Genomic DNA, 14796 nt, shown 5'->3' with positions numbered 1-14796 from the left:
AATTGATGCTATAATTAGGATTAGGGAGGCAATCTCATTCTAGCACTAGAATCAGGTACATAAATTTAAGGCTTGCTTAGCATTACAATACAGCTGTATGTTATTTTTATTAGATGCCTATTTTCTTTTACCAAATTAGTTATTTGTTTTACAAGATTAAAAATTTACCTGCTTTAATTCATTAAAATTAGAAAATTTTTCACTTGACCAGAGCTCGGAGAGCCAACTACTACCTGGACTAAACATTCCAGTGCGTGGGATCATGAAGACACACACTTCTGAGCAACTGCACCAAGTTATCAGATTTAAGGTCTCCACAACTTCACTCAGGATTGTATCATTTCTTACCTAGGACCACTTATTGTAAATATATGTAGTCAACAACCAGAAGATAACCAGCTGTTAGTGGGAACTATCAAGGAAGCAAATGAATTTCTGCACTAGACAAAGAACAAGCTTTGTTCTTTGCTTTCACATCTTTTTGAAATACAGAACACTAACTAGATCTCTGCAGTGTCAAATTTGTTACACAGAACAGAAATTTAAACTTCAGTATTCTAGCCATTTATGCTGGCTCATCTAGTTTTATTTATACCCTCATTATTGTGGGTTATTAGATTAAGATATACTGTACACAAAAGAATCCTTAAAGCAGTTCCTTTCAAATGAAACTATTATTAAGCAATATCTTTTGATAATTCACATGCTGCATTAATACCCTTCTATAAAAAGGCACTTTAACGACTGCATTAATCATGAGTAAGGCTACGAGTCAGTCACGGAGATCACAGATTCAGTGATTGTGTGAGAAATCTGTGACGTCCTCAAAATTCCACCAATTCAGCTCCCACCTCCTGGGGGGGCTCGGGGTGGGGTGTGGGGGGAAGAGCCCAAGCCCTGCCACCTGTAACTTAGTTTCATGGGGCCCCCTGTGACATGGAGCTCCAGGCAATTGCCCTGCTTGCTACCCCCTAATGCCAGCCCTGTGTACATTTCTGTGATTTTATTGTTCATTGCCCACATTCTGTCTGTGACTCTTAATAAGAAGACCTGTGCCAAAATCTTAGCCATGAAACGCAGCAAGAACAGAATTGCTTCTATGCCATGCACTAGTGAATTTTCAGTGCACGGTAGCAGGTGCCACATAGCCAGTTAATGTGCAGGATTCTAGTGTGCTGCATAGATTTACACCTCAGCTTGTCAGGCTTTAACTAGACTATCTAAACAATCCCTAAATTAATTAACAACCTTTGCAGTCATATAGTCTTTTAAAAGTTACAGCTGAACTAAATAGACACTATTTACTTATTTGGGTTTTGTGACTAGTTACATGTGAACCTAAAGGGAAGAAAGAAGTTATTAATTTAAAAAATTGCTCTACACTGACAGATGTGCTCCTCAAGTAGTACAAATATCAATTCAGGATGAAATCATGTTTATATAGTGCTTTAAATACTGTAGTAAACTCAGCTTTCTGAAATACTGGCATGAACTTGCTGATCTCTACTCTAGCAGTACAGTGATATCTAGAAAGGTTTGTGTGTACTGGCTTCTCTCCCTGTCCCAGAGTGTCAACTTTTCGCTTATGAAATATTGAGTGCAATTACATGGATTTCTCCATCAATAGCCTGTACAATACTTTCAGATTCCAAGTTATTCTTATACCCTTCATTCATAGCTGCTAGTAGCAGCTGAGGTCCACCACTTTAGAAGGGACAGGGAAAGAAGAGAATCTAAGATAAACGACATGTGTCAGTGTAAGTAGAAAAGAGCCTAAATATACTTACTGAGTCAAGTCCTGGCCACATTCTGCGCACAAACCTTTCATAACAACAGGATGGCTACATCCTTCCAGTCTCACCAAAATGCCTCTGAAAACAAAACAAAAAACCTTGAATTATTTAATAAATGCTGATTTATTAAACATTTAAAATTAATAGCAATTCATCAATATCCAAAAACCAAATTAAGTCTGAAGTATACATTTCAATTATGATTAGAAATTGCTTTGAATGGCCCAATCAATAAGAGATGTGTAGTTTGGCTCAAAGGTTTAAGAAGAGGCCAGTTAAGTATTACTGATTGAATAATTCAACTAAATCTTTTTTAAAAACTCCCAAATATGCAATGGTGTCAGTTTATATCAGGGGCAGAGATTACAGATGCAGTATATTAACCAAACAAAAGTCTGGCCAAATAGTTCTTCTCAAATTACAGTTAGATACAACTTGCTACTTACACACTATATCCCACTAATCATGAGAGGAAGGGATACTGATTAAGTTTGGATTTAATCTTTGGTTCATTACTTTCTTGTTTGGGGGTTAGGAACATCTACTGGTCTAATCTTTTTACGTGACTTTTTTCCTTTAAGACACAAGTGCCTAAGGTCTCTGATAGGCACATTGTGTGAGTAGCGCAAGTTGAAATGAAATATACAAAGCATCATTTAGCTTCTTAGGCAACAGGTCAAAAAGCACAAACTTAAAACTTGAAATGGAGAGACCTTAGTCCACCTCTGAGACCAAACCTTGTCTACAACATAGGAAGCCTGCATACACAGCAGGCAGACTCAACTGTGATGTGACTAAAGCACTTCATTATTCAAATCCAACTCTCAAGCTTCAAAACAGTTTTAAAATATAATGGATAATACTGCAGATTCCAGAATGCTAATACTGAGACTTTTCCCCCCCTTTTGGAAAAGCTGGATCAGTCAAGTCAAGGTTGTCAAACATTTTCATAATGAAGACCATATACTTAGAGAAAGACTGTCTCATGGACCACTTCCTTTTCTCTAGGATTATTGATAGTATAGCCCATCTCTCCTCGTCCTGGGAACCAATCCATTAACATCTATCTGGCAATTATTTATGTGGAAAATATATGTATTTTTAGCTTTTTTTGAGGGAATAAGTTTTGTCCTTTTAGTAAGGTAATCTTATTGGCTATTTTTCCTCTTAATACCATTTATCCTCCTATTTGTTCCTTTCTCACCCCCCTCTGTCTGTACTCTTCTACCAGTTGGTAGCTTCATCCTTTTCCTTGTACAAGTTTCCTTGTTACCCTCTCCTCTCTCCCCTGCACCTAATTTCTGCACTTCCATTCCTTCCCCTGGCTTGACATTCTATTTCAACTGGTTGCTAAGAGTTTCATCCCACTGATGCATGAAAATGGCTCCTGTTTTCTCCCCACTCATTTGTTTTTGGAACCATATACTAAGAACAGGAAGGCCAAAAAAAGTTGCACACTCTGGGGATGTGCAGCAGGAACACTCAGAGCTCAACAACCCAGGTAATATTTGTAATCAGTAAGTTCATATGGCTGAGATGAAAAACCTGACTCTACTGATGGCATGTTAGAGGGCTCAGCAGCTCCATGTACCTAAGCTACCAAGTTCAATTTCTGAAAACTCTGTAGGGGGAATAGACATTTTGAGGCCCAGAGCATATAGAATTTGAACTGAATATGCCATGTTATAAAAAAATAAAAATAAATCACAGTTAAATGCATTAGTATCGATTTGTCTTTCCCCGTTTCCCTCCCTTAAATCTACATCACTAGATTCTTTTAACAGAACCAGAATTTTCAATCTACAGGTTAAGAGATGTTAAAGTTGTCACATATGATACAAACACCACTAAATATGATATATGCACAACAGGAAATTAATTTCTGATATTTGAGTTGTTAAAAAAAACAAAAACATGATGCATGTTTGAAATCCCCTTGTTAATCCAATTCTTCCATAAACCATCATCTCCAACACACATTCTGGAGGGACACAAGACAGCACCCAAAAGCAGGAAAACGCATTTGAGAATCCTGGACAACGCAAGTTCCCCAAGCATGACTATCATCAACTGGGTGAAATTTCTTTTTAAAAATGGACTACTGAATGTCACAAAAAGACAGCCAATACAATGAGACAACTTTAACTAAGGGTATGCACCCACCCATTTTTTTTAAAAACAAACTTGGGATTGCAACTTTTTATAAGCAATCATGTACTAAAGCTGCAGATTTCAAGACTCAAGTATGTAAGTGTGAGAAAATAAATGAGTACGGAAGCCAACTAGAATAGCCTGCTTTAGTGTAGTGCAGAACTTTAACACAGCAGAATGCCTATGAACTATTTGGGGATTGAGGAGTTCATAAAACAATCAAGACGTTCACAAAACTGAACATCTCAAAATTACAATAGGTTTAGTATGTAAATTAATCACTGAAAAAATAATAAATTCTATATAGAACAAATGGTAACACACAGAAAAAAATCAGGCATGCTGTGTCGGAAAGAACTGCATTTCTTTGCTGTCAAATTTCTCAGTCTTTCCTACGTCTCATCTCTGCCCAACAGTGTTTTTTTTTTTTTTTTTAAAAAGGTTCAGCAAAATGGTTCAGTGATCTTAGAGAGTCTTCTTTTCATTTAAGAGCATCCTTGCAGACACAGTACAGCATCACCATTCGTTCCGTCCATGGCTTGTTCTTCATTATGCCCAGCCTGGTCATGTCACTGCATACATCTTGCCATTTAGTTGATGGTCAGGCTCTATGTCAAACAGGCCTTGGGTTGTGTTTGCATTTTATCTTCTATTTGTCGTCTACAGTGTTTCTACCATCGTAAGAGTCTCCATTAAACCAATCCCGTACCCTAATTTCACATTCTGCTCTCCTAACTTCATTTGTTTTAAAAATCATTCCACTTTACACCTGCCATTTTCTAGACAACTCTCAGCTCCAGCCTTCCAATGTCTGTTTCCTTTAATGCAGCAGCTTCCAGACCACAGAGTAATACTGTTGTTACACTGGTTTGACACATTTTCACTCTGGTACCAAACAGTGCTTTTATCAGTCCAGAATTTTATTAGTTTCTGTACAGCACTTGTGGCTAAGGCACATATGCTTTTAAATTTGTGTTGATGGTTCCATCAAGGCTCGATAAAACTTCCTAGGTACACATAAGATTCTACTTGGTCTATAGCTTCACCGTTGCTGCAGTGCAAAACTAGATATTGTCCCTTTTTCAAGATTCAACCACTTCATCTTCTTGGGATTTATTTTAAGTCCCAAGTCTACCAGTTTTCCAAGATGGCAAAGAATATTATCATTTATTCAAATGCATCTGCCAGTTGTACAACGTCATCTGCATAAGCTAAGGATCTTAACTCTAGATCATCTGACATCACATCCTCCAACTCATCTAAGAATGCTAATGGCTAGTTTAAGAACCTGATGAAAAGTGGCAGTAATGCTATGCTCCCTTGCCTTACACCAAAATTTGACCTGAACCAGCTCCTTGATTTTCAACCACTTCTTACCGCACTCCAGGAGTCTTCAGACATGGCTTTTATAAATTATAAAATGGGTGCAAAGTAAAGGCTGAACAGACCACCTTACCATCCCTAACAATGCTAAATTTTTATTTCTTTTTGAGTTAGGAATGGAGATGTTATATGTAAAAAACACCATCCTATTTCTAATTTCAGTCTATTTAACTTTTGTTTTTGTTGACAATTTCCAGCCTTCCCAACTGATGTGTAACGCTCCAGCTATATGTGATTTTCAAGCTTTGTGAACGGATTCACTGCCAGCTTTACTTTTATGCCAAGTAAGTCTCAGTAGACTATCATGAAAACAAAAACAACACTGCAGACAATAACAACCCCTAAAAGGGAAGGAACATCATAGTTTCCCCACTGGGAAATCAAAGAAGAGATGGAAACATTAAAAATTTAAGGACACTCTTTACAAATTTGTGCAATACGTCATGAACCATCGTCAGCTTTTTACATCGAAGTGTATATTCCTAAACACCACCAAAAAGAAAAAGTCACACTGGCCCTCAAGACAATCCACTCATCCAGGGCAAGTAAGAAGCTTTCATGGATAGGTCCCAGCAGTTTCTGCAGAATTTAAGTTTGCATTTATAGCCTTTATGGTTGCAAAAATAACTTTCCAAATATTCAAGTAAGCAGTGCTGTTCTCCTACATGTGCAGGGGAGAGTTGTCTGTCTGCAGATTGCTTTGCCAAGCTGCACCAGAGTGAAAACTGACTAGGTTTCACTTCACTGGTACTATCCAGAATCTCACTGACTTGATTCTTGCCAGTTAAGCTGCTGCCAATTTCACTCTGGGACTACTTAGCAAAGTTATAAGCAGCAGCGGCACAGAATGGATCTATTCACTATGGAGGGTAAAACAAAACAAAAAACAACAAAAGGATGGGGGAAAGGGGTAGAATATGAAGACACTCCACTTACAGTATCCTGCAAAGAATCCCAGCAACTGCTCCAATTCCAGTCACAATTGGGGGTTGGTTTCTCACTCTAGGCATTACCCCTTAGACGGTCTTCACCATCTTTCATAGCTATTTATGGCTGCTAGGTTTAGACCTCTAACAAATGCCTGACAAAAGTGTCCAAGCCTTATGCAATTGTGGAGAAGACTAAATTGATGAGATACACTGAAAGAGATGTGAAATGCGTATATATAAATTGGGGGAGAGAAGGAAAGAAAATACAGGAGAAAAGATAGAGGAAACCTTGTAGAAAAATGGAGAGTGCACAACAAGGGAGGAGAGAAGAAAGATAGGAGACATTAGAAAAAACCCAGGAAGATATACATTGTGATCTATTATTAGAAGAAAAAAAGTAGAGAAAAGCCAAAGGAGGAAAGGAAGTAGGAGAGATGTAGTACGTCGTGGTGGTCAAATGTTATTTGACCAACTTCTTCACTGATAGATCTATTAATTCATATACTTTTTTGCAGTATTCAATCAGCGCTATAGCTGGCCAAATATTTGACACATGCAAGTGAAATGTACTAAACAATATAGTAGGAAAGTATTTCTATGTGACTAGCTGTAGCTACCTATAAGATACATTTATTAAAATGTTATTAAAATCTGATCATGTTAAAATAAGCTTTTGTACACAATAGTACACAGACATGTTATTCCTTTAAAATGTAGAATGTGTGTATCTGAGGGACTGAGGGCAAAGATATTTTTTTCCCCTGTAGCTAGCAGACTAAGTCCTGAGGCTAACTGGAGTCAGGTCTTCCCCCTCCCCCAATTCCTGCTCTCCCTTCAGTTTTCTTAAAGTCAAATTATACATGAAATAAAAATCCAAACATCAACACTTTACATTGTAAGATTTTTAGCAACAGACATTTTTTTCCCCTTTGATCAAAAATCAGTGGCCTCTTAAATGTCTTTTTCACTGGAATCCTAAAAACATTTCAGCAACACAGAATGCTACGACTCAGATGCACTATAAAATGTATCACATAATAAATACAGCCAGATATTAAGATAAAGCAGGCAAACATCTTGGAATTATGAGGTAGTAATTCCATTAAGGGGGTTTGCCAACATGAATAATGAACGTGAACTCAAGTGATCTGTGTAGGTATAGGACCCAGAGATGGAATAACAGCTTCACATCATAAAGTTTGCTTTGTTTATGTAACTTTACATAAAACACTATTCCAGTACAATGCCCTGACATACCCTTTAAACACTAACCTCAGTGGGACACAGCTGGTATTAAAAAGTACACTGCCTCTTAAAAAAAAAAAAAAAAAAAAAAGCAGCAAATATACACCCTAAAAATACACAGAGCGCAGGCCAGCAAATTTTTGGCAGTTTCTTCATGCCATGGAAGTTGGTGAGAATTCTTTGATGTTAAAACTGCCACTGCCACCCCTGCCACTTACAGGCCTAAGTTCTTTGATCTCTCTGGTAGATTATTTTTATTTACAAGTGCACCCTCACCTCCATGTGACATTTTAATCATAGCTCAGTGTTAAACAGGGAAATTGCCAACCTCTCAAGACCCCTAATGTACTTTCCTTAAAGGGACACTCACATTAAAGATGTCCTTACTTGTTTTGTTATTAATCATGCCTAAAGGGAAATGTAAAATATTAAAATGGAAATAATTCTTAAAAAAAAAAAAAAAATCTAAAATCGGTTTATACTGTTTACTCTTTGTAGTTCTCTCAACCTGGATGGTAAAAGTTAAATTGACTCTTCTGTTAAGTTGTCATGAACTAGCTCAATGGTAAAGTGTTTGGGGTATAAACAACATTTCCATACAGCGGTTTTAAATACAAATTTTATAAACTGTTTTCACCAGTATTTTCAGAAACAATGTATAGAAACATTTCTGTACATCTCGGGTTTTTAACAAATGAAGCTGAAAGCAACATCTGGCCCAACTAAAAGGCTAGCAAATCCCTTCCAACATCCCAAGAGATCGGTGTATACCAGGGGTCGGCAACCTTTCAGAAGTGGTGTGCCCGAGTCTTCATTTATTCACTCTAATTCAAGGTTTCATGTGCCAGTCATACATTTTAATGTTTTTAGAAGGTCTCTTTCTATAAGTCTATAATATAGAACTAAACTATTGCTGTATGTAAAGTAAATAAGGTTTTTAAAAGGGTTAAGAAGCTTCATTTAAAATTAAATTAAAATGCAGATCCCCTCAGATTGCTGGCCAGGACCCGGGCAGTGTGAGTGCCACTTGAGTGCTGCCTTCGGCACGCGTGCCATAGGTTGCCTACCCCTGGTGTATACCAAGGGTAGGCAACCTATGGCACGTGTACCAAAGACTGCACGTGAGCTGATTTTCAGTGGCACTCACACTACCCGGGTCCTGGCCACTGGTCCGGGGGGCTCTGCATTTTAATTTAATTTTAAATGAAGCTTCTTAACCCTTTTAAAAATCTTATTTACTTTACATAGAACAATAGTTTAGTTATATATTATAGACTTATAGAAAGAGACCTTCTAAAAACATTAAAATGTATGACTGGCACATAAAACCTTAAGTTTGAGTGAATAAATGAAGACTCGGCACACCACTTCTGAAAGGTTGCTGATCCCTGGTGTATACACATGTAATTTTTCTATATAGGTACTAATAGGGCCCCCCTGTAACTACAGTATCTGAATGATTCATAATCTATTGATCCTTACAAAACTCCTGTGAGGTAGGGAAATACTATCCTCACATTGTTTCCTATTCTGTCATGGACTGTAAAATCTGTTTCTCCCAAGTCCCAGACTAGAGCCATAATCACTGGACCATCCTTTTCCTCTGTTACAGGTTGTCAATTTTCTCTTACAGTTATTCATAAAATACTAAGTTAACAGTGACCTACAAACAAATGTACTAACTCAACATTCAGAACTCCAGAAGATGACAATTTGCCCCAAATCAGTATTACAACACCAAGCACAGCTTATATGGCAACTAGAACATTATGAGTCAATAACAACTAGTGTATTTCTTTTCTGAAGGGTGTAATGCAAACATCTGATAATGCCAACCAAGAGGATAAGCATTAACTGAATCCAGCACACAATTTGTGCACCAACATCAAATGTTTATACTTACTGAAAACTAAGGGCTGGTCCACACTGGGGTGGGGGATCGATCTAGGAAACGCAACTTCAGCTACGAGAATAGCGGAGCTGAAGTCGATGTTTCCTAGATCAAACTAAGTTTACTTACTGCGGGTCCACGCGGCGCAGGCAAGCTCCCCCGTCGACAGCGCTTCCTCCTCTCGGCGAGCAGGAGTTCCGCAGTCGACGGAGCGCTTCTGGGATCGATTTATCGCGTCCAGATGAGACGTGATAAATCGATCCCAGAAGATCGATCTCTACCCGCCAAATCGGGCGGGTAGTGTGGACCTACCCTAAGTCTAACATAAATCCACACTCCACTAGTTTTTAGTATGTGCAAGCGGTCTGAAAATTATGTTGTCTCAAGTCACATAAGCCTATGTATGTTAATTTAAATATGACTTAGAAATGAGAAAGACAAATATAAGCCTTGCACTGACGCCGCATGATAAAGATGTCCTTGTTTTTGGTTAAGATACATAACTGTCTCTCTCCCACACCATCTAAATATCAATTTATTGTTTCATAGTTTTAGTCCTCATATACTCTGTATCCTTCCCACCACAAAGCCCTTGGATAACTTTAGCAGAGCCTTCTGGCATACCCTTGTTCCAGATTAGTATTGACAAAACATACAATGTTTTTAAAATATACTTTGCCTAATACTAAGGCAGCACTTGTAGAAACCTGTAGTTCTATGCCCTCCCTCGCCCCCCCCCCTCAGTTTTATCACAAGAATAAAAATGACTAAGAGAAACTGCTCTGAATGGGAAGGAGAACTCAATGGTCTTTTATATATATTATTTCTATTACTGACTGATAAAAGTAATTTTGTTTATATATGCTTTGATACTAATTTCTTGGATTTTAGAAAAGACCCAAAGTAAAGTTATGCAGATGTTCTGTATATGCCACTGATTTTCAATAAAGGAAGTTTAGGCCTGGTTGCATCCACCTAAATATCAAAAGAACTGCAATAAAAGAAAATAACTTGCCATCGTAAAACAAAGGAAGTAGAAGGTTTCAATGGTTTCCTGTTGAGAAAGACCTGTTTGAAGTATAGGGTAGCAAGCCATTAGTCCAATTTAACCCAGAGAGCTGAAACATGCTATTCACAGCTGGGAATGCAAAGAAACTCTTTAATATTTTTAACAAGTTAATCTTCTATTGATTTGACTTCTATATGAACACTGTTAAACAATGGGAAATATTTGTCATTTAATATCTTTCAATGTTTAGAGTTGGTCACTAAAAAATTTTTTAATACATAGGGTTGGTATACAAATATTTTACTGTTTATGGCAACTATGTTGTAGTAAACAAGAGTTCTTCTATTACTGCAAAATTGATCTCCAGATTAAAAACTTCCACCTTAAACAGAAAAATTCCTTCACTATTTGATCTTTGCTCCTGCAACATACAAAATAGGAAACTATTGCTTCAAAAATACATTAAAAACACCTATTTGCACAGATCTGTGTTAAAAGCACTACTGTATTAACACTAAATGATAATCCATGTACACTATTTATTTCAGTGGCGTTCTAGAGCATATGCAGAAGGTGTATTTATCTGTCTTCAACCTCCAGCCCTTGGACCATGTTATCCCTTTCTCTGCAAGACATAGATCATCAGTATAATTCTTTACAGGCTTTTTCTGTCACACTCATAGGATCTGAGCAGGTCACAAATATGAAATAGTTTATCCACACAATAACCCTGTGAAGCATAGCAATATTATTGTCCCATATTACAGATAAGGAATTTGAGGCAAAAAGAGAGGAAAACATCAATGTTATGAAAGCTATTTCTGTAGCTCACCTTGCCTTCTCCTTAACCTAGATGTTAGCAGAATCAAGGACTAGCATAGTGCACTCCTAAAATTTAGGATGACCTAGCTACATCACTCAGGCCTGTGAAAGTTTGCTGCTGGGAAGAATTCTTCCCTAGACCAAGCTCCCATCTCTCCAAGAGATGCATTTACTACAGTGACCAAAAAATCCCTTCTATTGTGGTAAGTGTTCACATTTCAGTGGTATAGCAGCAGACACGCTGAGCTCTGTCTTCCTGGATTTATAACTTTGTCAAGTAAAATTTATGCTGTCAATTTAAATTAAAATTTTCTGGGTGTTTGAAAGTTACTTCAACTTTTACACTGATGTGAACTTCAGATGAATCGCTCATGTCAGTTAGCTGGGGACGTTTTATAATTCGGGGCTGGGAGGAGACTAATAGCCCCAGTCCAGTAATCGAGGGACTATGACCAGTAGCAGATGGAAGCAGCTCAGTGTAACTGGTGATGGTTGTGTTGTTTTATCGACAGGAAGAGGAGCTCAAAGCACACAGCGGACACTCAGCAGAGGAAAAGGAAAACGAAGTTCTCTGAAGCTGAACTGGTCCGAAACCATAACTTCAGCTGAGTAACTCCCACCCCTGCGACAGCGGATATGCGCCTCGGCTAGTCGCTTGGGAGAGCTGTGGGGCCGTACCGCCGCGAGGACGCTCAGGCAGCGGCAGCCACGAAGTTAAAACAAACCGGAGACGGGGGGAGGCGGAGACACACATGGTTGCGAGGGACCCTGCGACTCACCCAACCCAACCCAACCCACCACATCCAAGGCCCCCTCTCGCTGAAGCGCTGCCCGAGCCCCGGGGCTGCGGCCCGGCGGGGGACGTTCAGGGCAGACTCAGTCGGGCCGGAGCGATGCTGAGGCCGGCACCGTCTCCGCGAGCCCAAGGCGGCGGCATCCCCACACCCCGCCCGCCTCCCTCGGCCCGTGACGCAGCCAGGGCGACCGCGCTTCCCGTCGCCCCCTTACCCGGGCGCGATGACCTGTCCGGGCCGCGCGCAGAGCTCGCGCACCACACCGGGCCGCTCCGCCTTCACTCGGCGCTCGGCGGCCGCTCGCGGGGCCCGGGCGCCGGGGCCCTGGGCCGGGGAGGTGGCGGCGCGGCCGGGCGGCGGGAGGGGCGCGCACAGAGCCAGCAGCGACCCGATCTTCACCGCCGCTCCCGCTGACACCTTCCACTCCAACAACCGCAGCGCTCGCGGGCCCGGCACCCGGATCTCGGTCACCGCCGCCCCGGGGCCCTCGGCGGCCCCTGCTCCTTCCGTCTCCTCCATGGCTCCGGCGGCGGCTTGTCCCGGCCCCAGGCCGCCAAGGAGAAGGTCGCTATGGCAACGCTCCCGCCACTGACTCAATAATGGGCTCGAACGCTGAGCTGTTATTCTTCCCCCATCCCCCCTTAAAAAAAAATCCAAACAGTCACGAGCGGCGCCGACTGGGCGCGAGGTCACGGCCCCGATACGCACGCGCAGGGCACTCTACGTACGCGCCCGTCCAGACTTAAAGGGACAGTAACGCGGAACTCGCTTCCCGGAGCCAGCGAGGGAGAGACTCACGCACATTGACTCTTCCCGCTCCGGGGAAGGAAAGTGACAACCACGCCCCTCCGGCCCACACTTCCGGCACCACGTGCTGACCTCACAATCAACAGCGAGCGCGTGCTCACCTCCCGGAACTCCATAGGTGGTCTACACTCACACACGAACCCGCCTGAATCCCGGCATGCAACGCGGCACACAAGAACTACGCTTCCCGGCAGGCAAAGCTCCATATTGACCTTCCGAGCACCTCAGGAACTACCACTCCCGAAATGCATTGCTCCCATTTGCCCCGCGCGCGCATTCCCACACTCCCCGCACTAACTTGCTGGGGTGAGTCTCAGCGACGGCACGCAAGGGAAGGTGGGTGGGGAAGGCGCGCTGCATGCTGGGCTCTGTAGTCTGCAGGGGAGAGCAGCGCCTCAGCATCGTGCAGCCCCGCGTGGCCGCGGTGCGGGCTAGCGGTGGCCGGCGCGCGCAGTGCGGCTGCAGGGCATAGCGGGAAGCTAAGGGGCTCGCAGGGATGAACGAGCGTCCCGTTATTCCAGGTGCCCCGCGACCTCATCACCTCCCTGCTGATCTGTGCCGCCCACCAGAGCTTAAAGCCTGTGGCTTGGTCTACATTAGGAAATTAGGTACAGTTAGGATACACCTGTCAGGTGAAAAAAAAAACCACCCCAGAGCAGGGTTCTTAAACTGACCTAAGTCCCCGTGTAGACAGCACTTGGTTGACAGAAGAATTCTCCCATTGACCTGGCGTCCCGCTCTGGAGAAGGTGGATTATCCCCAGGGTAGCTCTGGAGGTAGTGTCTAGCAGGGCTACAGCTCTGGTGCTGTAGCATTTTAAGTAAAGATAAGCCTGGGGGCCTTGGACACAGCTGCTGTTTTTCAAAGATAATTCTTCAATGTGATTTTAACTTAGATCTTTCTCCGCAATAAATGAGAGTGAAGTCACTACCCAGAGCTTTTCTGTGATTTCTAAGTGGTTCTGGTTCTGTCCACAAGGCACAGAAATCCCTGAAGTTTTTCAGTAACACATTTATTTCATACATACAAACGGGGCTGCAGCACAGACCTCACTGCTGCCTTAGCTTCTGACACTATGAGCTCCCTGGTCCTGACTATTATACATCTTAGAGCCAATCTGGGTGAGGAAATATTGTTTATTGGACCAACTTCTGTAGGTGAAAAGATAAGCTCTTGAGCTTACACATGAGCTCAGTGTAGCTCAAAAGCTTGTCTCTTTTACTGATAGAAGTGAGTCCAATAATATACAGTACCTCATGTCACCCACCTTGTCCTCCTTCTACATCCTGTTATACAAGATGTTGCACAGCTCAGGTCCTTGGAAGTTCTAGTTGCAGCTCGTTCTTGGGGGGGAAAGCTGTCTCACATAACATCCGCTTTAACATGTTTGTTTAGGACAGCGTACCTCAGCAATGCACTGTGGTTCTGTAAGAAAACTTCATAACACAACAAATACCAGAACAGACCTGACTGAATTTATGCAACAACAGTTGATGTAGTTTGGGAAGGTCAAACATTTACCATTCACTCAATACAAAGTATGGGATTTGATGTCTCTTCATGTGCCAGGAAAGGCTGATGTTTTTGACTTGCCATTGGTGTTGATTTTGCTTGTCTTTTCACATTGTTAGGTGGCATATTCTAGTGGTTCCACTGCTGTCCATGTGTGTGTTAGATAGTGAATTCAGTGTATTCCAATTATCACTGTTTGGAGGATATTGCCTTTCTCGTCACCCCATATCAGGTTTCCCTTGACTGTAGGATATTGTATTGGATGGATTAATTCACTGGTCCAATGATATGTATCAAGTATCAGAGGGGTAGCCGTGTTAGTCTGTATCCACAAAAACAACGAGGAGTCCGGTGGCACCTTAAAGACTAACAGATTTATTTGGGCATAAGCTTTCGTGGGTAAAAAACCCACTTCTTCAGATGCACGGAGTGAAAATTACAGATGTAGGCATTATGCAGG

The 14796-nt window shown here is 41.5% G+C and overlaps 1 protein-coding gene across 1 annotated transcript in view; it reads right to left on the bottom strand.

The window, feature by feature from the left end:
* Positions 1–12804, bottom strand: part of CTDP1 (CTD phosphatase subunit 1) — a 200740-nt gene extending 187936 nt beyond the window's left edge. Inside the window, exons 1-2 of the mRNA XM_054020060.1 lie at positions 12232–12804; positions 1788–1871 (exon numbers count right to left, since the gene is read on the bottom strand). Coding sequence (XP_053876035.1) covers positions 1788–1871; positions 12232–12536 — 389 coding nt within the window. The 5' untranslated portion in view covers positions 12537–12804. The remainder of the gene's footprint in view (positions 1–1787; positions 1872–12231) is intronic.
* Between the last annotated feature and the right edge of the window lie 1992 nt (positions 12805–14796).

Source organism: Malaclemys terrapin, chromosome 2, assembly GCF_027887155.1.
Source record: "Malaclemys terrapin pileata isolate rMalTer1 chromosome 2, rMalTer1.hap1, whole genome shotgun sequence".
Lineage (NCBI taxonomy): Eukaryota > Metazoa > Chordata > Testudines > Emydidae > Malaclemys > Malaclemys terrapin.
The sequence above is the reverse complement of the archived record's forward strand: the minus strand, read 5'-3'. Positions and strand labels throughout refer to the sequence as shown.